The 26,316-nt window shown below is 36.3% G+C and overlaps 2 protein-coding genes and 1 pseudogene across 5 annotated transcripts in view; all 3 read left to right on the forward strand.

The window, feature by feature from the left end:
- LOC114459876 (transcription factor 7-like) overlaps positions 1-2,582 on the forward strand; it is a 131,380-nt gene extending 128,798 nt beyond the window's left edge. For all 4 annotated transcript variants that reach the window (XM_028442022.1, XM_028442024.1, XM_028442023.1 and 1 more), the window contains 6 exons: positions 616-668; positions 770-835; positions 972-1,119; positions 1,251-1,358; positions 1,467-1,562; positions 2,550-2,582. In XM_028442022.1, coding sequence (XP_028297823.1) covers positions 616-668; positions 770-835; positions 972-1,119; positions 1,251-1,358; positions 1,467-1,526 — 435 coding nt within the window. In that variant the 3' untranslated portion in view covers positions 1,527-1,562; positions 2,550-2,582. The remainder of the gene's footprint in view (positions 1-615; positions 669-769; positions 836-971; positions 1,120-1,250; positions 1,359-1,466; positions 1,563-2,549) is intronic.
- LOC114459878 (forkhead box protein J1-B-like) lies at positions 2,442-5,698 on the forward strand. Its single transcript, XM_028442026.1, has 5 exons — positions 2,442-2,462; positions 2,550-2,860; positions 3,596-3,800; positions 3,920-4,563; positions 5,561-5,698. The coding sequence occupies exons 1-4, from the start codon at positions 2,442-2,444 to the stop codon at positions 4,553-4,555; spliced, it is 1,173 nt and encodes a 390-aa protein (XP_028297827.1). The 3' UTR covers positions 4,556-4,563; positions 5,561-5,698.
- An 8,537-nt stretch (positions 5,699-14,235) lies between these two features.
- On the forward strand, positions 14,236-26,298 carry LOC114459873 (cilia- and flagella-associated protein 44-like; annotated as a pseudogene).
- The last annotated feature ends 18 nt before the right edge of the window (positions 26,299-26,316 follow it).

Below are 26,316 nucleotides of genomic sequence, written 5' to 3' on the forward strand. Positions count from 1 at the left end.
ATGAACTCACTTAAACTGGAGTTAGAATCCAGTAAGGTGTAAAAAATAAAAATAAATAAATAAATAAAATGTGGAAGAACACCCACTTTCAGAGATATGGCTGTATATAGTAAAGCATAACAATGGAAAAATATGGCCTTTTTTTTTACTGTTCAGACAATTTTAATATTTGAAGGAAAAAATAATAATTAAGGGGTATACTGACAGAAAAGAGGCTCAGACGCCCACACCAAGAACATGAATATCATTTTTTTTCATTAATTAGGAATTCTAACAAAGTAACCAAGAGATGAAAAACAAATTGGATGATAGATAATAATTTTTAGTGTATTTTATAGCTGATTTAATATGTGGGAGACAACTGACCCGTTATCATGGTACTAACAGAAAGCTAACATAAGAGGAAGGTCACGTTTTATGAGGTTTATGAGAAATTGACAACGTAATTGTAATTGACTTTCAGAGGGAAAATTATATTTCTAATTTGAATTGTAATTGGAAAAATGCAGGTCATCGTAATCTTAACATAGCTGTACTTGAACATTTATTATTGAGGATGTAGTTGTAATTGAAAAATGCAACTGGTGTCTAATATTCATGTTTTTGTGTCTCCAGTTTTACAGCAGTCCATTCTTCCCACCTGAGTGTTTTCCTTCTTTTGAAGAACGGTAAGCAAAGCAAACAAACACACCTGATCCATCACAGACGTTGGTCCACATGTTTGTGACATGATTTCTCATCCCGCCTGTTTATGTTTTTATCTTTGTAGAGATGAGTTGGATGAGTTATTGGCTATCATGCCACCAGAGGCCCTGGAACCCGTCCCAGTTCCAAAGTAAGTGTCCTTGAGTTGTTTTAATTGTCTTTTTTCCTGAGTAACTCTAGATCAGAGTGTCTCCCTGCTCTCTCTCTCTACTACTCTCAGCTACTGTTTCCCTGTCCTGCTCACTGTTTGTGTTTTGTTCCTTCAGGAAAAGAAAACACGAGAAGGATAAGGGGACGTATGTAAAGAAACCTCCCAACGCATTTATGCTGTTCTTAAAAAGCGAGAGGAAGACAGTCCAGGAAGAGCTCGGCATTAAGAACAGTGCTGCAGTCAATCGAGTTCTTTCTGAACGCGTAAGTTTGTTTGTTCCTCGATGAATGATCTGTGATCTTCACATTTTTGTCTTTGGTGTGTGTGTGTGTGTGTGTGTGTGTGTGTGTGTGTGTGTGTGTGTGTGTGACACTTTGTTATTGTTCATCCACAGTGGAAGTCTTTGGCTGAAGACAAAAGGCAGATCTTCCAAGCTGAAGCCCAAGTGGAAGCTCATATACACGCTCTCAATAACCCAGGCTGGAGCAACAAAGTGAATTACGTAAGTCTACTGCGCAGAAATGTTCACCCATCAACCTTAGAGGTGATGACATCATGACTGTGGAAGTGTTTTATCAGCTGACTAGAATTGCCACGTGTCTGTTTTTAGGGGACAAAGAGTAAGAAATCCCGAACCAAAGCTCCACGTCTGCCTCCACCCTCCTACTGATGGGATTGTATAACAAACATTACTAACATACTAACGGTAAGTATCATTACTCAAAACATCACTTCATTTTATGTTGATTTTATTTCAAAATAGTTTTTCCACAAATGTGAAATCAAGTCAACAGTTACCACTGCTCCTCAGGGATGGGTTAAATGCAGAGGACAAATTCCATGTATGTAACAACATTACATGACCAATTAAAGGCGAAAGCCCCGATTTAATCTTAATCTTAATCTTTAAGTTTAATCTTTAATCTTAATCTTATTCTTTAATCTTAATCTTAATCTTTAATCTTAATCTTATAAAACAAGAATAATGTGTATCTAAACTGATGTGCAGACACAGACACACTCTGAACACAGGTTTAATCTCAGATGTGTTTTAGTCTAAAACACGTGTCAAACTAAACTTTAGAGCATCCAATTCATCCCCTTGGAAAAAAAGAAATTGATATCTCATCTTCTCCAAATATTTCAAAGAAACTCTAGTCTTTTCATGCTTAGATCACATGACGGAAGTCATTTTTAATTGCAAATTGAGAACTCACAGTTTTTCTCAAACTGTGCAATTTTCATTAAATTATTTCACAAGGGTTCCCTGAATTAAATTAAAGTTTTGTCACAATATAAGAGAATAACCTGCCGGGAATAATATCCCTCACTTATGGCTTGGATATTGTCGATACCTTAATCAATACTAATGATAATCAATCAATGCTCTAAAACAAAAATGAGGTGTACCTTAATGTGATGTGCAGACACAGACACACTCTCGGAGAACAAGTTTAATCTCAGATGTGTTTAATGTCCCAGTCTAAGAGTATTGAGGTTTGCATCAGTATAACTTCATTTTGTGTCTGTGCTCTCCATAAATTGTTTGAAATGCACATATCAGCATCTAAGATGACCTTTAACAATGGGAATGACTTTAGTTCATGTTGGATTCTATCATAGAGACTCACCTAGAAACAAGCCTGCAGTAGAATCAGAAGACTCATCAGCTGTTCTCTGTTTTTTTTCCTAGCACCAAGGACAACAACGACATCGGCAGCAACAACAACAACAACAAGGGCAACGTCAGCAGCAAATTCAGCAGCAACTACAGCATCAGCTGCAACAACAAGATCAATGTCAACAACAGTATCAGCAGCAACAAGAAGGGCAATGTCAACAGCAACAGAGGCAGCAGCAACAACAAGATCAATGTCAGGAGCAGCTCTTCCATGAAAGCTTTGACACCGACTCTCCGTCCAGCCCCGCCGCGGGACACACCGCAGCCACCGGGATGCCTCAGTACCTCGGCAGTGACTCCACCGTTGGTCCCCTGTTCTCCAGGTACCAGGGTTGGGGTCAATTATAGTTGCAATTGCTTAATGGATGATTAATTACAATTATGGCGTAATTATAATTGACATTGTAGTTTTAATGTCGTAATCATAAGTCATTTTTTATTGAGTTTAGATACTTGACTTTGTAATTGTAATTGCCATAAAAATCCTATAAAAATTGTCAATTATAATTTAACACATGGATCCATGTTAGAGTTCTAAGTTCAGTTCTACACATATGTAGTTAACAGTTATTAAATCATGTTTCATTTCAAGCTTTCTCACATTTTATCATTTGAAACAAAAATGAAACTGAGTGTTATACTGATATAAAAAATGCTCAGACACACACACCAAAAATATTAAAAAACTTATATTTTCATTGATTAGGAAGCCTAACAAGGTAACCAATAGATATGAAATAAATTACATGATATATATTTGTTTTTAGTGTATTTTTCAGCTGATTTAGGACCAGTTATCATAAGAGATGCTAACAGAAAGCTAACACAAGAGGAAGGTTAACTTAATTTAGGTTATTTATTACAGTGTCAGTGATTAATTGTATATGAACTTTAGTATTTGAATATGTAATTGTAATTGACTTTGAGGTTTAAAGAAATTGTTATTGAAATGTAATTTGAAAAAATGCTGGTCATTTTAATCATAATTGAATTGTTAATTGACAATGGGTAATTGAAAATGTAATTATAACTGAAAAATGTAATTGACCCCAACCCAGGGACCCTCACATCCAGATGCAGCCCATCCCTCTGGTGGAGGTGGACTACAAGACCAACCCCAAAGCCAAACCACCTCATTCCCACTCCTCTCTCATCTACATGGCCATGCAGGCCAGTGAACAGCCCAAAGTCACTTTGTCCACCATCTATAAGTGGATCAAAGAGAACTTCTGCTACTACAGACACGCAGAGCCCACCTGGCAGGTAAGTGACACCCACTTTTATTATTTATGACTATCCATCTCCCTTCATTTATCATCACTTACTCATATTTAATCAATGGTTTTGTAATAAATCTTGCTTTTATTGTGTCTTTGTTACAGAACTCTATTCGTCACACCTTGTCCCTCAACAAGAGGTTCAAGAAGGTCCCTCGACAGAAAGACGAGCCCGACAAAGGAGGATTCTGGAAAATCAACCCAGATCACTCAGACATGTGTGTCAACAGACTTTCCAGACGCAAGAAACGTTTTCAGGGCTATCAGGACACTGCAAGCACTTCTTCTGTTAATGAATATATGAGTCCTGAACAGAAGACCCTGTCGCCTACGGACAGTAGAGGGACCACGAGGTCTACAGAGACACTGCTTGATCTTGACATTCTTGCAGCAGCGTGTCTTGAAGTTTTCGGTGGGAATTGTAACACCTTGGAGGATTTGGACCTCACCTCTGCTGTTAGGGTCCAGGAATATGAGATGGAGGGGAAGCAGCAACCAACAGGAGAGCAGGAAAGGTGGTGGGGAGGAGGAGAAGATACCATGAACCACCAGCTGTCCTATGGCTACATGGACCTGTTATTCTCTGAGCAGTCAGAGGTAGGAGAGGTGCAGCCATTGGTGGAGGTCACAGTGGGGATAGAGACCGTACCCCAAACCCTGGATCAAGGCTTTGGTCTGAGTGAGGGCTTCTTCACATCTACCTATGACCATCCACCACCAACAACACTGACTGTCCTATAACAAACCACGTAAGAATCTTTGTAATATGTATATATTGTATTATATGTGAAATATGTTTTAAGTTTGTATTTCTTTTTTGATTTTTTATTCATATTTTGTTCAGTATTTTCATTTGTCTTTTGCTATACATTTTTGTGAACTTTGTTTATATATTCGTTTTCATCATATTTTGCTCCCTGGGACTGAAAATTCTTTTTTTTTACTTTTTCACTGAAAGTTAAGGATAATAATATCAAACCAACACAGCTCGCCCTGAAAAATGATACAGTGAAGGACAGACTGAGGACACAGACTTTATTATCTTTTTTATTATCAATCTATAATGCAAGAAAGGTTTGTGTGTGTGTGTGTGTGTTTGTGTGTGTGTGTGTGTGTGTGTGTTTATAACAAAAATAGTAAATCAAAACAAAAAACTAAACATTTATACAAAAAGTACACAAAACGACAATTATAATTTAACGCATGGATAAATGTTAGAGTTCTATGTTCAGTTCTACACATATGTAGTTAACAGTTATTAAAACATGTTTCATTTCAAGCTTTCTCACATTTCATCATTTGAACAAAAATGAAACTGAGTGTTATACTGATAAAAATAAATGCTCAGACACACACACCAAAAAAATTAAAAAACTTATATTTTCATTGATTAGGAAGCCTAACAAGGTAACCAATAGATATGTAATAAATTACATGATATATATTTGTTTTTAGTGTATTTTACAGCTGATTTAGGACCAGTTATCATAAGAGATGCTAACAGAAAGCTAACACAAGAGGAAGGTTAACTTCATTTAGGTTATTTATTACAGTGTCAGTGATTAATTGTATATGAACTTTTGTGATTGAATATGTAATTGTAATTGACTTTAAGGTTTAAAAAAATTGTTATTGAAATGTAATTTGAAAAAATGTTGGTCATTGTAATCATAATTGAATTGTTAATTGACAATGGGTAAATGAAAATGTAATTATAACTGAAAAATGTAATTGACTCCAACCCAGGTACCCTCACATCCAGATGCAGCCCATCCCTCTGGTGGAGGTGGACTACAAGACCAACCCCAAAGCCAAACCACCTCATTCCCACTCCTCTCTCATCTACATGGCCATGCAGGCCAGTGAACAGCCCAAAGTCACTTTGTCCACCATCTATAAGTGGATCAAAGAGAACTTCTGCTACTACAGACACGCAGAGCCCACCTGGCAGGTAAGTGACACCCACTTTTATTATTTATGACTATCCATCTCCCTTCATTTATCATCACTTACTCATATTTGCTCAATGGTTTTGTAATAAATATTGCTTTTATTGTGTCTTTGTTACAGAACTCTATTCGTCAAACCTTGTCCCTCAACAAGAGTTTCAAGAAGGTCCCTCGACAGAAAGACGAGCCCGGCAGAGGAGGATTCTGGAAAATCAACCCAGAGGCAAAGACTTTATTATCTTTTTCATTATCTATCTATAATGCAAGAAAGGTCTGTGTGTGTGCGTGTGTGTATTTATAACAAATATAGTAAATAAAAACAAAAAACTAAACATTTATACAAAAAGTACACAAAACGACAACAGAAATGCACAAAAATATACAAAAAGGCTCCAATGACTCCAAAAAAATATATTACAGAAAAATACACCAAATGACAACAAAAATATGAAAATGACTCAAAACACACAAAACTTAATAATTGTACAAAAATACACAAAATGACTCCAGAATCACACGACAATGGCAAAAAAAAATAAAAAATTTTACAAAAAGACAACAGAAAGATACAAAAATACACTTATTGACTCCAACAAACATTACAGAAAAATACACCAAACAAAAAATGTATTAAAATGAGTAAAAAAGAACAACAAATACATTTATCTTGCTCATGTCCCATAGAAATAAACCAGGGAAATCGCACATGCTATTTTACTTTGCACCCACACATAAACCCCTTAATAACACTACAGACTACAGAGTATGTACACCTCTTTGTACATCCAACCTTCAAACACATACTCAGTACCTCGGCAGTGACTCCACCGTTGGTCCCCTGTTCTCCAGGTACCAGGGTTGGGGCCACTTGTAATTGTAATTGCTTAATTGATGATTAATTACAAATATGGCATAATTGTAATTGTAGTTTTAAAAATCTGTTGCCATGTCATAATCATAAGTCATTTTTTATTGAGTTTAGATACTTGACTTTGTAATTGTAATTGCCATAAAAATTCTATGAAAATTGTCAATTATTATTTAAAGCATTGATCTATGTTACAGTTCTATGTTCAGTTCTACACATATGTAGTTAACAGTTATTAAATCATGTTTCATTTCAAGCTTTCTCACATTTTATCATTTGAAACAAAAATGAAACTGAGTGTTATACTGATACAAAAAATGCTCAGACACACACACCAAAAATATTAAAACACTTATATTTTCATTGATTAGGAAGCCTAACAAGGAAAACAATAGATAGGAAATAAATTACATGATATATATTTGTTTTTAGTGTATTTTTCAGCTGATTTAGGACCAGTTATCATAAGAGATGCTAACAGAAAGCTAACACAAGATGAAGGTTAACTTTCTTTAGGTTATTTATTACAGTGTCAGTGATTAATTGTATATGAACTTTAGTAATTGAATATGTAATTGTAATTGACTTTGAGGTTTAAAAAAATTGTAACTGAAATGTAATTTGAAAAAATGTTGGTCATTGTAATCATAATTGAATTGTTAATTGACAATGGGTAATTGAAAATGTAATTATAACTGAAAAATGTAATTGACTCCAACCCAGGTACCCTCACATCCAGATGCAGCCCATCCCTCTGGTGGAGGTGGACTACAAGACCAACCCCAAAGCCAAACCACCTCATTCCCACTCCTCTCTCATCTACATGGCCATGCAGGCCAGTGAACAGCCCAAAGTCACTTTGTCCACCATCTATAAGTGGATCAAAGAGAACTTCTGCTACTACAGACACGCAGAGCCCACCTGGCAGGTAAGTGACACCCACTTTTATTATTTATGACTATCCATCTCCCTTCATTTATCATCACTTACTCATATTTGCTCAATGGTTTTGTAATAAATCTTGCTTTTATTGTGTCTTTGTTACAGAACTGTATTCGTCAAACCTTGTCCCTCAAGAAGAGTTTCAAGAAGGTCCCTCGACAGAAAGACGAGCCTGGCAGAGGAGGATTCTGGAAAATCAACCCAGAGGCAAAGACTTTATTATCTTTCTTATTATCTATATATATATATATAAATATATATACATATATATATATTTATTTTTTCCTGCAGTCTGTGCCTTTTCCTCGCCCTCTGCTTTCTTTTCTGTTTCAGGTGTCTTGATGCTGGAGATAACGGTTCCTGATCGATGGCTCACGGCACAACTAATCTGGGACACTTTGGGCTGATCAATGGTTCGCTGCTCAACTAATCTGGAACACTTGGATGGACTAATCCATGTTTCGTTGCTCAACTAGTCTGGAACACTTGGATGGACTAATCCATGTTTCGTTGCTCAACTAGTCTGGAACACTTGGATGGACTCATCAATGTTTCGCTGCTCAACTAGTCTGGAACACTTGGATGGACTATCCTTTTATCCTATTCTGTTTGTCCCTCTGTTCACTAACCCCAACCAGTCGAAGCGGATGGCTGCCACCTCTGAACCTGGTTCCGCTGGAGATTTCTTCCTATAAAAAAGAGGGAGTTTTTTCTTCCCACTGTCGCTAAATGCTTGTTCATGTGGATCTTGTTGGGTTCTTTCTTCTTTTTCATTTTGGACTTTATATTTTGTATGAGGTACCAAGCGTAAAATTGTGGTATAAAAGTTTTAGTTAACACATTTTCATTATTTATCTCACTTTTCATATTTAGCACATTTTCCAACATTTAACACAACTTTTAATCACATATATAGAGGTAAAAAAAAAAGCATTAAATCTAAATATATAAATCTAAATCTAAATGGTATATGTTATATCTAAATGTTAAATCTAAATCTAAATTTTAAATCTAAATCTGAATGTTATATGTTATATCTAAATGTTAAATCTAAGTCTAAATGTTAAAAGTTAAATCGAAATGTTATATATCATATCTAAATGTTAAATGTTAAATCTAAATGTTGTGTTAAATCTAAATGTTGTGTTAAATCTAAATGTTGTGTTAAATCTAAATGTTAAATGTTGGTGGGTGGGTAGGAGCAGTTTTGTGTGTCTCTGCTTGTGGATTGGTTGAGGTTACAATGGGCGGGGTCAATTCGCATATGTGGGAAACATTTAAGTTCCACATTTAGATTTAGATTTAGATTTAACATTTAGATTTAGATTCAAAATTTTGATTTAACATTTTGATTTAATATTTAACATTTTGATTTAATTTTTAACATTTAGATATGATATATAACATTTAGATTTAGATTTAAACATTTAGATTTAACATTTAGATTTAACATTTATATATAAGATTTAACATTTAGACTTAGATTTAACATTTAGATATAACATATAACATTTAGATTTAGATTTAAAATTTAGATATAGATTTAACATTTAGATATAACATATACCATTTAGATTTAGATTTATATATTTAGATTTAATGTTTTTTTTTTTACCTCTATATATGTGGTTAAATGTTGTCTTAAATGTAGGAAAATGTGCTAAATATGAGAAAAGTGAGATAAATAATGAAAATTTGTTAGCTAAAACTTTTATACTACATTTTTACACTTGGCACCCAATATTTTTGTTCAGCGCTTTGAGATGACTTTCTTTTATTTTGCGCTAAATAAATAAAGTTGAATTGAATTGAATTGAATTGATCATAATTGACAACTCTACTTAAGCTCCTCCCACTACTATACTGTAGTAGTTATATTTAAAGCTGATGTTTTTTTTAAATGTGGGATTAAATAACACTGAATGATAATCAATGAAAGGAAGACTTTACATGTGAATATATTGGTTTAAATACATAATAGTGATGTGGCAGTCCAAATTCTAACAACATATTTCATTTAAAAGCTAGTAATACTTAATCAGAGGTGAAAATAACTGATTACAAAGTACTCACGTTATTGTAATTGAAATGCTTTTTATGGGGACTTGTACTTTTTTCAGTATATTTCTAAATCAGTGTTTTGACTTGTACTTACAGTACGTTTTAAAAAAAAAAGGAATTTATTACATTACTGCCAACAGTTACTGAGTATTTTTTTTTATTTTAAAATGATCAACAGACTTTGTAAAACTACAAAAAATGAAATGACCAGACAACAATCAAATGCATCACACCATAGTCGACCAATCAGATTAAAGGTAATGCACGGCACCAAAACAGCATTGAATGCTGGTTCTTTTCTTAGTTTCAGAGTTCATAAATGTAGTTATATTTTTTTATTATTATTTTGAATTGAATTATTTTGTGTTAATAAATTTTAAAAAAAAATTGTTCATTTTGGCAGAACATTTATTTTATACAGATGCCTTTGTGTAAAAATAAATTAAGTTACAATTGCAAGATTTCATCTCTTCCTTTTTAAGTTTATGTTTACTGTATGCAAGGTAATCATGGCAAGATTTATTATGGATCAGGTCTGTGAAAGGATAGGGCACTGCATGAGTACCTCACATAATGGTCTAATTTGTGTTTTTTGCAAGGGTGGCAAAAATACTAGTCTTCAGTACTCAAGTAAAAGTATAGATACTTGAATAAAAATAACTCTGGTAAAAGTAAAAATATTGAAGTTGCTCCCTTACTTGAGTAAAAGTAAAAAAGTACATGCTACTAAATGTACTTTACTGTAAGTAAAAAAGTAAAACAAATGTCCCTTCAATTATAAGACAGTGTTTTTAAACCAGCAAATAGTTAATTAACATTTAGTTCATAGTAATTTATTTTAACAATGAAATGATAGTTAATCATGTTTTTTAATGATTTGTAATGCTATAATTGATGTTATATTAACAGTTTATTGATGCACACATTATAACATTTTATTTACTTTATAAAGTGTAAAGTAAAGCTTGATTATGGTTTATCAAACATATATAAACATTACAGAGACACAGATATTAGTTAATGGTTTATAAATGTTTTATGAAGTATCAATTAATATTATTATTAATTGGATGTTATTATAAAGTTGGACCTGAAGATAATAATCCATTACTAATGCTTTATAAAACATGTTTTAGATCATTAATACTTTACTAATGGTTAATAATAGGTTTATAAAACATCTACAATCATTAACTGGATAGTTATTGTAAAGTTGGATCAGATGTTTATAATATTTTGTAAATGGTTAATAAACACTGTGTAGAGCATCATAAACCCTTTATGCAAAGAAAATATATTTCTCTATATATTGGCTATCAATGTATTACTGTGTGAAAAATATTTATTTAATTATATCTAATATATATATGTATAAAATATAAACAATAATATATTACAGTATATTGCAAAATACATCAGGAATTGCCGCTTTCCATATAATGAAAAATAAATGACAATATAATTACCCACATATATACTAATATATGTAATTATATATTTCATAACATTTTAAAATATATTTGTACATATATATGCACATTTATTATAAAGTGTATTAAAAATATATATAATTACATATAAATCCTTATGCATCCATTAATATATTATTCATAATAATGTATTATTAAATATATTTAACAATACACTTCATAATATACATGTATGTATATATATATATATATATATATATATATATATATATGCAAATTCATATATATTATGAAGTGTATTGTTAAATACATAATTACTTATATTTTATATATATATATATATATATATATATATATATATATATATATATATATATATATATATATATACATTATGAAGTTTATTGCTAAATAGATAAGATATGAGACAAAAGAGACTATGGTGTGACGTTCCCACCTTCTCCTCTTTTGTGGACTTCATCTGCGAGCAGGCAACAGCTAGAAATGATCCAAGTTTTGCTCTACCATCCAACAGCCAACCATGGAATAAAGGTGAGAGAGCTCCATTTAAACACAGCACACAACAGACAGCTGTATCAGTCCGTAAAACTGATGTTGCCCCAGCTGCTGACCCAAACTCAAAGGACAGTGATCAAACATCTTATTGACCCATTCACAAGAAGATGCATCCCCTCACTAAATGTAGATCATTCAGAGCAAAACCTCTGTTGAAAAGAAACATTTTGAAAGAATACAGACGCTGCTTCCTGTGTTGCTCTCCTGCCCACACAGCCAGACACTGTTCTGCAATGCATTCCAATTCGCCCCAGTCTATACGTTCACCAACATCTTATCTTCCTGCCTCACCCCAGGCTGATACAGAACCACAAGCTACCAGTTTATCAGAAGTGACAGCGAGGTGCACAGAAATCTGTGGTGAGGGCCGCCCACGTCACTCCTGCTCTAAGGTTTGCCTAGTTCGAGTCTTCCCTCCAAATCAGCCAGAGCGTTCTGTCAAGCTTTATGCTATTCTCGATGATCAGAGTAATCGATCGCTAGCTTGTCCAGAATTCTTCAAGCATTTTGGCATAAAAGGCAGTCTCACACCTTATCTCATGAAAACATGTGCAGGCACAATAGAGATGATAGGCAGAGAGGCCGTGGGATTTCAAGTTGCAAAATTATGGCACTGCGGGGAGCATAAGAATGGCCAGCCCTCTTGCAGCCTTAGACCTTTATTTATTTATTTTATTTATTCAGTTCATTTCCGACATGGTTGCATTCACAGAAATTCATTTGACATTCAGAGCAAAATCACATCATTTTTTTTTTTTTTTTTTTTTTTTTTTTTTCATGCCGGAAAGGGCGACGGAAAAAAGCATTATGCTTATCTAGATCCGTCCCCTAATTTGAACACAGATAATTTTACATCCAACCTCGTTTCTTCCCTTTTTTTTTTTTTTTTTTTTTTTTTTTGTGATGTGTTCTCGTCTGCAGTCATTGTTCCTGTTGTTACTCCTCATCACAGTCTTTTCCCCCCGTATTTCCACGAGCTTTCTTTTCCAGTCGTTGTTTACGTTCCTCCAACTCTCCAAACGTGAAGTTCTTCTTCTCTCTGAGAACCTTCGTATCCTCTGAGAGTCGCCTCAGCTTACGATCCATCAGAAAGGCACATGCACAGACACATACCCCCATCATCAGCAGGCCAAAGATCATGACTCCTAGCAGATAGATGTCCTCCACATCCTCCACTTTCAGCTGGGAGAGCCAGAGACAGAGACAGAGACAGAGACAGACCTTCATCGTCCGAAGACGATTTCGGAAACAAGGTGTTTGAAAGTACAAAAAGCGATAACAAGTGTGCCATGTCTTTTGAGGATGAGATTTTTCTAAACATCATGCAGGAACAGGTCCATCAGGATGAAGACAACAATTGGATTGCTCCTCTGCCATTTAAGACACCTCGTCCTCCTCTTCCGAACAACAAAGACCAAGCGACGTCCCGCCTAAGCTCTTTGCGACGAACTCTAAACAGGAATCCTGAAATGAAGCAGCAATTCAGTGATTTCATGGATAAGCTTTTCAAAAACAACCATGCTGAAATTGCACCCCCCATCAGTGAAGAAACAGAGTCCTGGTATCTGCCCATCTTCGGAGTGTACCAACCGCAGAAGCCTGGTCAGATACGCGTTGTATCAGACTCGAGTGCTCAACAACAAGGTGTTTCCCTTAACTCAGTGCTACTAACAGGTCCTGACCTAAACAACACTCTGCTTGGTGTAATGCTGCGGTTTAGGGAAGAGCCCGTCGCAATCACAGCTGACATCCAACAGATGTTTTATGGATTTCTTGTGAAGCCTGATCACAGAGACTATCTAAGATTCTTTTGGCACAAAGACAATGATCTGTGCCAAGAGGTGCGAGAATACCGCATGTGTTCATGTTTTTGGAAATATCCCATCTCTGGCGGTGGCCAGAATCAATGCAAGACCGCTGGACCTAGTTTCATCTGACCCCTCACACCATTTGTGCTTTCACCTGCAATGCTTCTGACACAAAAACCACCTGTTCTTCCTCCACCAAGAGAATTCGTTGGAAAAGACTTGTCAAAAGTCAATGGAAATAGGTACAAGCCCTCGCCAATGAATTTTGGAGTCGCTGGAGAGACGAATACATCTGCACCCTTCACTCAAGACGAAAGTGGCTCAAGACCTGCCGCAACCTGCAACCTGGAGATATTGTGCTCCTGAAGCAATCACAAGCTGCCCGAAATGCATGGCCAATGGCTATAATCACCTCAACATTCCCCAGCAGTGATGGTAAGGTGCGCAAGATTGAGGTGAGGATATCATCCCAGGGAACCGCAAAGACTTTTCTGCGGCCCATCTCTGAAGTCATTCTTCTCCTTGAGAATGACCAGTAATGAGTAAAGTATTCAAGTAGTGGCATTATCATGCCAGACAGGGAGTGTTCTGCCTTGCAGGTTAATAAATAGTTTAATTTGTTTCTTAAAAATAGTTGATTATAATTGTTGTCATCCAGTTTTAGTTTGTAATGTTAAAAGCACAAATGCACATTAATATTACCCAAAGGTGTATTTTATTTTGAAGAGGCTTGTAAGAGTTGCAAGGTATCATGGGTAATAAACCTGCCAGCTAGCGTCAGTGTGTAGTGTAATGGTGGATAGATGTGAACATACAGCTACATCTTCCTGGTTTAAAGTTCTTCTACACTTCAGAAAGCAATGGCTGTGAGTATATACTTTGTTTAAGAGCTAAAGTAACCTGATTGTATAACTTTTAGATACTTTATGTGTGTTTAAAGAGTTCGTTTTTGTGGCTTAAAAATACTGCTATTAGATTGTATTGCCATGCAAAAAACGCCATCTTGTGGTACGTAATGGAACAGCAGAAATATTATTGTTACTTTTTACATCTTGTAAGCATGTCTACATGACATTGCATTTGTTTAATGGTTTAGTAGTAATTTAAATGTTTATATTTTTGCAAGAAGACCAAGTGGTTAATTGTGTACATTTTATTTTGTGTTTTGCTTTATTGCAGTTTCACTCGTAATAGCATGAGTCTTCATGTCACAAGGTTTTGTGAATAAAGGGAGCAAGACGCCCTGAACCTGGCTCGTAAATTCGAGTTTGGCTTGCTTTTTATCTGCGTTAACATACTGGGCGTATACAACACGTAGTGAGAACAGTTTTATTAAAGGCTCAGTAAGTGTGATTAGTTGTAATTGAACTTTAGTCATTTAGGATGTAATTGTAATTGATTTCAGGGGGAAAATAATAATTGTAATTGGAAAAAATGCTGGTCAACATAATCAATTTAGTTGTAATTGAACATGGATAATTGAAGTCATAATTGTAAGTTTGGCAGAAGTATGTGTAACTGTATAAAGTGAGGCTGTAGTCAACAGTGCATTACCAGGTTATGGTCCTCATCCATCCGTCCCTCAGTCACTCCTTTGGTTATGACAGCGAGCGCAGATCAAACCTGATGCTGCTGGATGACAGAACTCTAGTGTTTATAGCAGGAAACCTGCTTGTACTGCTGCAAGTTCACACCAAGGAGCAGAGATACCTGCGTTCCTGCAGCGGAGAAGGAATAGGTGCTATCACAGTAAGCTGATCTCCTGACACACTGACGATGTTATCATGCATACTCTGCTCAACAAATGTATATTTAACAAAGTACCTGTAATGTAGGCCACTTCCAGTCTTCTGTCCCCAGTTTTCTGACCAGCTTCTTTTGTTGTGACTAATATTAATCACATGTATATCTTTATGTATGTTTGTGTGTAGGCTCATCCCAGTAATGAGTACTTTGTCATAGCTGAGAAGGGAAACCAGCCTCTCATACTTGTCTATGAATATCCCTCATTGAGACTCTACCACATCCTCAGAGGTAAACATGATACATAATATCTATTAAGTATTTTTGTCATTTTGGATGATGGAGGCTGTTTTCTTATTTGCCATGTGTGCAGGAGGCACAGAGCAAGTGTACAGCTCTGTGGACTTTAACCTGGATGGCAGCATACTGGCCAGTGTGGGCGGAGCCCCATATTACATGCTGACTCTGTGGGACTGGAGACATGAGGAAGTGATGCTGAGGTGCAAGGCATCCTCACAAGAAGTCTATAGAGTCAGATTCTCCCCACACAACCCAGAACTGCTCACCTCATCAGGAACTGGACACGTCAAGTAAGGAACACAATGATTACCCCTGACTAGCCTGGAGATAAGCCACACCCACTTCCTTACTTTTTGTAATCGCCTGTATTAAACATGATATAATAATACAAGGAGATTAGGATGGATTCCAGGCTAAGTACAGAAGGTGCAGCAGGAGCACCAGTGGCTCCAGGTGTGGCTTTTCTTCACAAGAAGGTATTTTATGTAAACGACTAAGATGTAAATATGAATAAAGCTTTATGTACTTCACTGAAATAAAAAAGAGCACATTTTTATGATAAATACTAGTTCAAAGCTTCAAGGTTCCTGGGGAAACAAAGCACTTCTTTGAATGACAAACAGCTCAATCTGACTGATATCATCTTGTTATGGTGAAATGGAAGGATGCAATAACAGAAATATTGAACTTGTTCATTATAATTAGAGCCCTGACGGTTTAATCTCGTATTTATTTATTTTTAATCCTGAGCTGCTGTTTTATTGAAATGAAAAGGATTATATACTGAATCAGGACACGTTAGTGAGTTTGAACTTTGGCATTTCAATCCAATAAAATTCCACTGAAACTAACAAACTGAACACCACAAATCACTGCTTTGAAAAATGTCAGGGAAAAACATTGTTTTTAAAATAAATAAACAGATATAAAAATAGTTTGATAAATATTTGGTAAATTCCAGCAAATATACAGGTATGGGGGAAAAAGATGACATTTTTAAATTATAAAAGCAAATCATAAAAAGAAATACTCGTGTTAATAAAATTATGCTTCATAAAAAAAATGTATGTAAATGTATTTTTCTAACTTTTTTAGTTTTTCAGTTTAAAGACTATATTATAGCTCTAAAACCAACTAATCTGCAAAGGAACACGTGAATTGAGCATCATCTTTTCAAACAATTCCCAGGCAAGGTTATTGTGTAACATTTAAGCTTTTGTGACCGTTATTACTAGTCCACACTGCTTAAAGCTGGGGTATGTAAGTTTTTTTTTTTTTTTGTAAAAAAAAATCAATAATCATTTTTAATATATTGTATTGCATATTGTAATCCAGTGTTCTGAGTGGACAGTGAATCTCTTCTCCATCTCCTGGCTCTGTAAATGATCTTTAAAAATGCATGAGTGTGATGCTGGACTTCAGCCAATCAGAGATGTTTCTACCAACAGGGTGATCTCATGAGCTGTTTTAAGCATTATTATTGGCTGCTCAAGCTGCTCTTCAAAAGTTGATGTGCTTTCTGGATCTGAGAGTAGGGACAGTCCCATGGCTCTATATTCTAGCTGAAGTCTCTTATCCGGCTTTTGGCACAGCAGTTACACGGCAAATCAAGAGGAAAAAGGAAGACCGAGATGGAGAAGCAACAGAATAAAGGCAAAACTGTGTTCAGGAGGAACAGAGTCCACAGGGTCGGTGTGTGCAGCGAACTGCGAGTGGTCTGCTTTCAGTCAGTGAGTGAGAACAGACGGAATATTTAGCTTATTAAAAATGTTCTAAGGTGGAAATAACAGACCCAATTCATCTGCAGTGTGGACGCAGTGTGTCTGCTCTGATCAGCTGAGAAATGACTGCTTGTGTTTGCGGAGCAGCTGTGACTCTGACCCTCTTACTGTCCTCACAGCAGTGAGTGATACGTGCTTTTATGTCTCGAAAACATCAGAAAACTCTCCAATAACACAAGATGAAGTTCCTACATTTGTTACTCGTCTCTATGGAGAAAACAGTCGCAAAGAGTTCCACAGTGTGCGCGTGCGCGCAAGTTTTGTTTAGGAGGGGAGCGTGGAGCGCCTCACGATTCTACATACCCCATCTTTAAAGAGTGGTGTCTGTCTGTAAAGAACTTGTTTACTGATATCATTGCATTGTGTAAACATAAAGAATTTCTTTCATGTTTGTTATTTTCTCAGGTTGTCATGTATCTTCATGTTATTTGGCAGGAGTGTCATAATTATGAAGATAAAGACTTTTTAGAGGAGGAGAAAATATTAATATTACAAATGCATATTTCAAGTCATCAGAGTAATCAACAAACTCCTCAGGCCAGGATTTAAAAATCCTGCTTTCTACCTCCTTCAAAAAACATTAGTTAGTGAAGACTTTTGTTGTGAAAAAAGACCTTATGTGACATTGTGTGATTTTATTTCTTCTTTTTGCATCCTGTTTAGGTTTTGGACTATTTCTCCCACATTCACAGGTCTCAAATTGCAAGGGGTTATGGGATATTTTGGGGAAACATCAGCCACTGACGTAGAGGGATTCGTGGAGCTTCCTGATAGAAAGGTAGGTCACCTGCTCCAGTTATGCAGTACCTGGCATTATAACTTTCTCAGTTCAGAGATGACATTCAGCTCAGATTCCTTTCATGCTTGTAGCCAAAGACAATCCTAATGTGGCATTTGTTAATTGATACAGATCCTACAACCAGCTTCTTCATGTGTTTAGGAAACTAGGATAAAGTTCTGCTAGAGAAAAGAGATGTGTTCTGGCTTTGTGACCAATTTAAACTGAGCCTGATTTCTGTCACCGGTTGGTACAGTAAAATCAGTTGTAGAAACCATCTTGTTGCTGATGTAGTGTAAGACACATGCATTTTAGTAAAGAAATTAAAAACAAATGCACTGCTAAATACTTCATTTGGAGCAGAAAAATAAGGATTCACAGGGACAGCTTTTTTATAATTTTCACTATCTCTGTACTAGCTTCTGGAAGTCAGATAAAGGTCATTTGTGTGAATAATTTGATGTCACAATTTGTTTTTGGTTAAGTTTGTGTATATTCATAACAGCTCTGATTTGTTGGTGCCATTAGTACGCAAATATTTCTACTCTCCGCTCCTGTCCCCCCATGTTAAAAACAACTAAACCCCCCCCTACTTCTGACTTTACTGAACATAAGGCCAATAAGCAAATGTTAAGGACAGATTTTAACTACATTTTCCTCCGATGATTTTATTACCATTAATATTCTGGCCCATTTAATGGTTCACGACTAACAAATTGACTGGTTTCTTACTTCACCAGTGCTTTTGGTTCTGAATTGACTGAGTCTTCTCCTGGTTAGGTGGTAACAGGTACAGAATGGGGTAACCTGCTGCTGTGGGATAGAGAGCCCATCAAAGTGGAGATCTGCTGAATAGAGCAGCAGAGCTGTCATGTGGGGACAGCACAGCACTTTTCCTTAGAAGATGGACTGTTGATGACTTTCGGTTCTGATGGGGTGATCAGGGTACGATTAATCTTCTCTACGTGTTTTATTTTGAACAGGTTTATAGGGGATCACATGCAGCTTATTCATGCTGACAAGGCAGGAGACAGTATTGGCTACAGGCGGCTATCTGTCTAATATTGTGTGGCCCCTAAAGTAAACACACAAAATGACTTCAAAAACACATAAGACAATAGAAAAACTCACAAAACAGCAGAAATTCACAAAATTGCTCTAAAAACCTATAAATGACCAAAAAATACACAAAAGGACAACAAATATACCAAAAATTACTCCATAAACATTGACTATAAAAAAAAACACTCAAATAAAAAAAAACTACACAAAATGAATTCCTAAAACACACAAAACAACAAAGATACACAAAATTACAGAAAAATATACAAAATACAAACAAAAGACAAAAAATTACAACAAACAAATATACATAAAAACCTTGTTGTTTATTCCTTTATTTATGAACAGATTGGTTGTTATTATGAACGCTGACATTCATATGGATAATGTGGCCCTCGGATCGAACTATCATATTTTTGTGGCCCCCGCTGTAATAGAAGTTGCCCATTTCTGCTGTACTGGATGCCAGTGTGTCACAGGGTCACCACCTACAGACACTTTCATTCACACAGCATTATTCAACTGATGCCAACAAACCACTATTGTGTTAATAATTGTCAATGTATGACTCATCAACATCACAAGAACAAGTCTCTCATTACTTTTGAACTAATGAAGGAACTTCATTATTAGTTCTTCATTTGGAGCTGCTTTCATTTCATTTTTGAATTGACCCTTAAAAGAACAAATCTGTTATTGCATGTGGAAACCACACCATTATTCTATTTGTATGTAAGGTGTATGTCTTACTATGTAACTCTGCCACAGGGCTGGGACATTGAGAAAATCAACATGGCTGACACACACAGTGGAAGGTTAGAAATGGAACCCATTAATGAGCTGGTAGTTGGACACAATGTCTGCCTGTCATCTGTGGTGAGGAGCCCCCTGCCCAACTCCTTCATCTGGTTTGCCCAGGTCAGATGCAAAATCATCAACACTTGTGTCTACAATGCACCATAACGCTAGAGTCTGTACGGTGTGTTCCTACAGGATTCCAATGGAGCCATCTGGAAACTGGACCTTTCTTTCACCAACACTGTGAGTGAAGATGGTTTCCCTGAATTGATTTTCAGATCATTTACATGTTTGTTTATTTTTTTATTTCTGACAATTATTGGCTTTGGTGTCTCAACTGTTGGGGTGGGTCACAGAAGTCTGTCGTAGAGCCTTTCCAGGCGTAACAGCATTGTATCATTTTTACATTACATTTTGAGTTAGTTTAGTTTAGTTTCAGTCCTTAGAATTATATTTAATGATAGATGACTAAAAACGATTAAATATATAATGAGAAAAAGGGATAAATAGGTAAAAGGTCCTAAGTAGGCTATTTGCCTGTGGGTGAAAGTCCATTGCTTTTATTTTGAAGGGTATTACTACTAACTTTTTCTTAGAGTACAGTCTATTTAGGCATCACCACATGGCAACAATTTAGTACTTTTTTCCCGCTAACTAACATTGCTTTTCACTAATTAGTAAATAGGTTTTCAAATGAAAAGGTAATTTTGTAATGTATTTTTACTCCACATTTTTCCCCTAGTTTTCAGCTTGCATATACAAATGGCAGCCAGAGACACACTATAGGGCCAAATACATTTGACCACCTTATATTTTTCAGGGTTTAGGCTGGCCCCTTATCTTTGTTTAAACCTGCCTGTGATTTTATGATCACAGGTTCAAACAAAACATGTTATTTAAATGAATTTGAGAAGTAAAATATGACTCCATTTGTGTTGTGGCTTGCTATTAAGAAGTGATGGTGGGTCCTAAACAGTGAAACAAAGGCTGTGGTTACATCTGTATGTGCAGACTCCAGACCCAGAGTGCCTGTTTACTTTCCATGCCGGGTCAATCCACGGTCTGGATGTTTGTAAAACATCACACCTCATGGCCACGACAGCTCCTGACCGTGAGTACGCACACACACAAGCACACACACACTTGACATTTACAGAAATTGCTTTCTTCCTTGGATTAGTATGGAATAGTCTCAGATTCTTATAATCTCTTTAACATAATCTCCTTTTTTGAAGTTTTACTATAATCCAGGTCTCGAAAAAGAATTATACTAAACCTGGCCAGAGGCCGGTTATACAGAATTATACAAAAATTGTAAAAACTGGTGTTTAATCAACGTGTCTGTGCTCCAACTATTGGTTTAGCATTATCGTTGCAGATATTGCTCAGACTTTCTCCCTCGATTTAATTTCGGGGGAAAATCCCGCTCTATCCCAGTCATTGCTTATGTGTCCTTGGGCAAGGCACTTTTCACACATGGCCTCGTATGAATGGGTATGAATTGTGCATGAATAGGCGTGGTTTGCCCCAGGGCAGCTGTGGCTACAATGTAGCTTACCACCACCTTTATGACTGGTGTGAATTAATTATGGTTTCTGTAAAGCACTTTGAGTGTCATTAGAAGTGTTATATGAACACATACGTACAATTCTAAAGTCTTGAACTATTGTCTAGATGTCTTTACATATTTGCTGTTTTTTCTCTCTTTTTCCCTCAATTCCAAATTAAAGGTCAAACTCCTGTTCCACACAAACATATGTTAACTGATGAAATGTATAACTAAATGTTTAACCCCTTTCCGATCATTTCCGCATTTACAATCACCTTTTGCATAATGTGCACAATCTTAATCAAAACATGATCGGACCAGTCCATGATTTCATTAGTCTAAAACTGTATTATGTTGTCTGGAACTAGACAAACAAAGAAGCATCCAGATTTTGAATAAAGTCTTAAAGCAGAACTAAGTAACATGCAGTTAGCGCTGCCCCTAAAGGTTCCTTTTGGTTATGCCACTGTCGTAAAAACTCTGCACCCCCCGCCGCCTGCCCCACGCCACAGCTACATGCTTTTCTCTCCCAAGACGGTAGCAATCGATCACTGAAAAATCCTAATACAACAGTGACACTACGGGTGCTTTCACACATAGTCCCATGTGACCATGTCAACAGTATGAGGAAGAGAGACAAGTAAAATAAATGAATGGGAGTAACACGGAAGGGAGTGTGGCAATGTGTGTGGTGTGTTTGTATCTGTGCTGACAAAGCGGCTCTGAAAATGGATGGATAGATGGATGAATATTTGTGTGTGTGCTGCCTGATGGAGGGCTGGCGTGCGAGTGTGTGTGCGTGCCTGTTGCCGCGACGACAGTGTGTGTGATTGCTCAGACAAAGATCTTCTCTGCCTTTTTTTGGCAGCCTCCACCATGATTTAAGTTTGAGAAAAGTGAATTTGTAGACAACCGTGTGCAGCCACGGGGCTGGTCATAATCTAGCATTAGTTTGTACTGGGCTGTCGTAAAGCAGTACGTCTTGCCACCGGGTCGGAGGCAGGGAAAGTTGCAAGTGTGGTTTTCTGGCCAGAGACAGCAGGGAGAGATGAAAGACCCCCCAATCACCCCATAAACACTTGTATTACCCTCACAGGAACTACGAGAAGGTTTTATTAAGGTGAAAAGGTTACTTGGTTCTGCTTTAAGAAGACACTAGATTAGTGATGATTAATATAATTAGATTATTTGAGTTCAGGTTTTATTGAAACCTCAGTAGGTGAAACCAGCCCTCAGTGTTTAGATTGAGTTTGATGATATTTTTAAGTCATTAGTATTAGATATTAGAAGTTATAGAAGTTGAGTTTTTTGCTTGTATAGGTTCAACACTATCCTGCTTCTCTTCTCAGGCTCAGTCAAAGTTTTTGACTTCTTGGCAAAAAAACAATTGACCACCAGTTGCTTCAACCAAAGTGGGACTACCATCAGCTGGGCTCCACCATGGGTATATTTGCTGACATCTAAATTTGCATTTTTAAACATTTCAGTTTTATTTATTCACCTTTCACAGTAAAACCAGCTTGACAACTTAGACATCATCAATACTTTTCTGGTTTCAACTGTTAGGTGAAAGCGAGCAGTGGTCTGCTTGGCTTTGAGGATGGAGTCGTTCGTTTATTGGAGCTATACAGACCTCAGAGTTTGTATGCGGTATCCAGAAGCAGCTGTGAAGAAGATGGCAAACTGCGCCTCAAACAGGCCTTTAAACCTCACAGTGAATCTGTAACTGCACTGGCTTATGAGCGTAATGGGGAGATCCTGGCTACAGGGGTAAGAAGAGGTTTAGTTGTGCAGTTTTATTGAATATTGCTGTAGATATGATACTGTATATGATATGATATAATGAAAAATAAGCAGGTGTTACATCATGAGTTTAAGTCCAACAATAAAACTGACAGTTCTCAGTTCTTCCCCACCCCGAACCATTCACCTACGCTGACTCCCTCTTCCCTTTCTCCTCACTTAGGTGTAACACTGCCCTCTGTTTTTATATTCTCCCTTTAATGAAGTGTTTCTTATCCTTCCTTAGAGAGGGCTGGTAATGGTCACAATTATGTAATAAAATGAATTAATTCATTCATGACATCCTCCAGTTTGGGAACCACTGATGTAAACAATCCTACCTTTAGACATCTTACTACTCTGAAAGCATATCTAAAATAGATTAAAACATAACTTTGAGACATTGCTAAACATTAGAATACACGGCCCTTTGATTATATCACTACACTGCCTATCCTTGTGGATTTATCCCTTGTTCTCCAAGTCTGAAAACATGTACTATATTTAATTTATATAATCCGAGTCTCAAATAATGAACGTAGATGTCAGATTTTTGTTCCTCTGATTATGACTGTTATACAGGTGAACTGTCTTTAACAAGAACTTAAACCACTCTGACACAACAATAACAAACTATATTGTAAACATTGTAACCTCTTTATTTTCCAGTGCAATTTCAGCAAGTGTAGCTTGGTGAGTTTAAATAGTCGAGTAATGAATAAATAAAACATTTTGTAACCTTAAGTCTTTTTTTGTAACTACTCGCAGACGGAACAGTGTTCTTCTTTTCTGTTGGGGAAAAGTACCTTCCTATCGGCTTTATCCATGTTCCCAGACCAGTGCAGGCACTTGAGTGGTCTCCTGCATCCCATGTAAGTCTTATTCAACATCCTCACCATATAGTGCTGCAAAGATTGTGTCTGCTGAAAAAAAACAACTATTCAATCGATTTTCTCTTCATTGTCTTAACACAGAGCAATAACAGACTGCTCATTCTGTGTTAGAGTGGGCATGTGGTTGAAGTGAATTGTCCCAATCCCAAGGATCAGGAGCCACTTAAAACTTTCCTGCTGCCTGAGCTGCACAGGAGGCCATTCAGGTTCCAGAGTATCAAATCTAGAATCAAGGTCTGAAGCCCAAAGACATTGTTTAAAGGTTTTTAAAAAAACCAAAAGCTCCTTTGAATGAAGATGAGTTGTGTCATGTGCGTTGCTGCTTTTACAGAGACAGGAAGACATTTTAAGACTTCAAGCTTTAAAGGAGGAGAAGAAGAAAAAGGCAAAAGAGCTTTTAACCTTGATTGATGCTAAACAAGAAGAAGACGAAGAAGAAGAGGAAGAAAAGGAGGAAGAGTTACCACCAATATACATTCCAGATCCTCCAAGTCCTCTCTATTGTGGTTTCTATTCAGAGCCAGACCATTTCTGGCTTTCCATGGTACTCATAGACACATATTTTTATGGAATGACTCAAAAAATCAAATTTCATGAAAAATATTCAGGAATGTCTAACCCCCTTCTCTATTGTGGTCTATATTCCATAGACCACTGTACCTTACATTTTTTGTTGGTACTAGCTAACTGTTTCTGTTTAAACACAACAAAGAATGGCAGATTTTTGAGTTAATTATTATAAATGATTATGGTTATAATATCATTTTTATGAGCCATTATAACCTGTGAGTATTATTGAGGAGTTTTATTATGACACTGAATCTTTTTGTTCTTTTCTTTGTCGCACAGGGTGGCTTTGACTCAGGTTATTTGTATCATTGTAAGTTCTCAGAGAATCAAGACCAGGAACCAGAAAAGCGAAAGGATGAACCTTTTCACTTTCTACCAATCCACAATGCAGACAATGACCCAATTTGCTCAATCACCTTCAGGTAGACGGAGATCAAACTAACAAGTTGACTCTTTCATTTTAAATTCAGTTTGCAGAGCTGAAAGGCTGAAAATGATGTCCATGTTCAAATATCTGTCAATATTTTAGAGGATCTTGTTTAACTTCAGATGGATGACAAAACAAGATTTTATAGCTTTATTGTATTAAATCGTTCAGAGTTTTTGGACACAAGTCCAGCCCTTTCCTGTATATTAACACTGGACTTTAATTTACTATTAGGAGCGGGATGATACACTGAGTTCAGGATACGATACAATGGATGATAATGGGCTCACTATAACGATGCAATACCATATTTTTGAAAGGAAAAAAAGGCAATGAAAATGCAGTTGGACTAATAACTATAAAATAATAATGGATTTATATCACTTTAATTAACCCTGAAAATACTTACATACTCGGGGTATGAACTTTTTAACTCAATGAAAAATAAAAACTAATCATAACAATCTAGTGTATAGGAGATCGTGTGGATTTATTTTTCAATCTGACTCCACCAAGAGATGCCACTCAATGTAACACTTTGTGACGTTTTAATAACGTGATATCTTGTCGCTTGAAATATCGTCCCACTTTTATTTACACTCAACATCAGAATCATGTTAAGAGAAACTTCATAGACATTTTAACTGATTTGATGAGTATGTGTATCTTTTTAAAATCCCCTCTGACAGTTAAAACATCAGGCAGCTTTGTTAAAACCCTGATTTGACAGATGATTAATTGTGTGTGTGATTGAAGGTTGTTTACCAGTATACCTCAAAATTCCACTTTATACCTGACTTGTCCTTCCTGGTGTTTTACAGCTCCAGCAGAGAGCTGCTGCTCTGTGGCATGCATTCAGGTTCCATCAGAGTTTACCCTCTGCAACCAGGTGACCTCAGCCTCACCTCCATGCAATCTTAGTGGGTCCTCAGCCTCCATGATAATCAGAATGGACAACTGCACCACATCCGCTGCAGCCATGACGACCTCTTTGTTTTAACTGCTGGAGATGACGGGAACATATTTTCCTTTACAAGGCGTCCACCAGAGGAGCTACAGAGCAGCCTGCAGAGAAAGGCTGCCATGATTCCTTCACCAAGTGTCAGTATACCTTTCAATTAGCATTCTGCATGGCAATGGTCATATGAATAAGCCTTATGTATTTTTATGAAAAAAAGAAAAATG

Source organism: Gouania willdenowi, unplaced genomic scaffold (assembly GCF_900634775.1).
Source record: "Gouania willdenowi unplaced genomic scaffold, fGouWil2.1 scaffold_370_arrow_ctg1, whole genome shotgun sequence".
Classification (NCBI taxonomy): Eukaryota; Metazoa; Chordata; class Actinopteri; order Blenniiformes; family Gobiesocidae; genus Gouania; species Gouania willdenowi.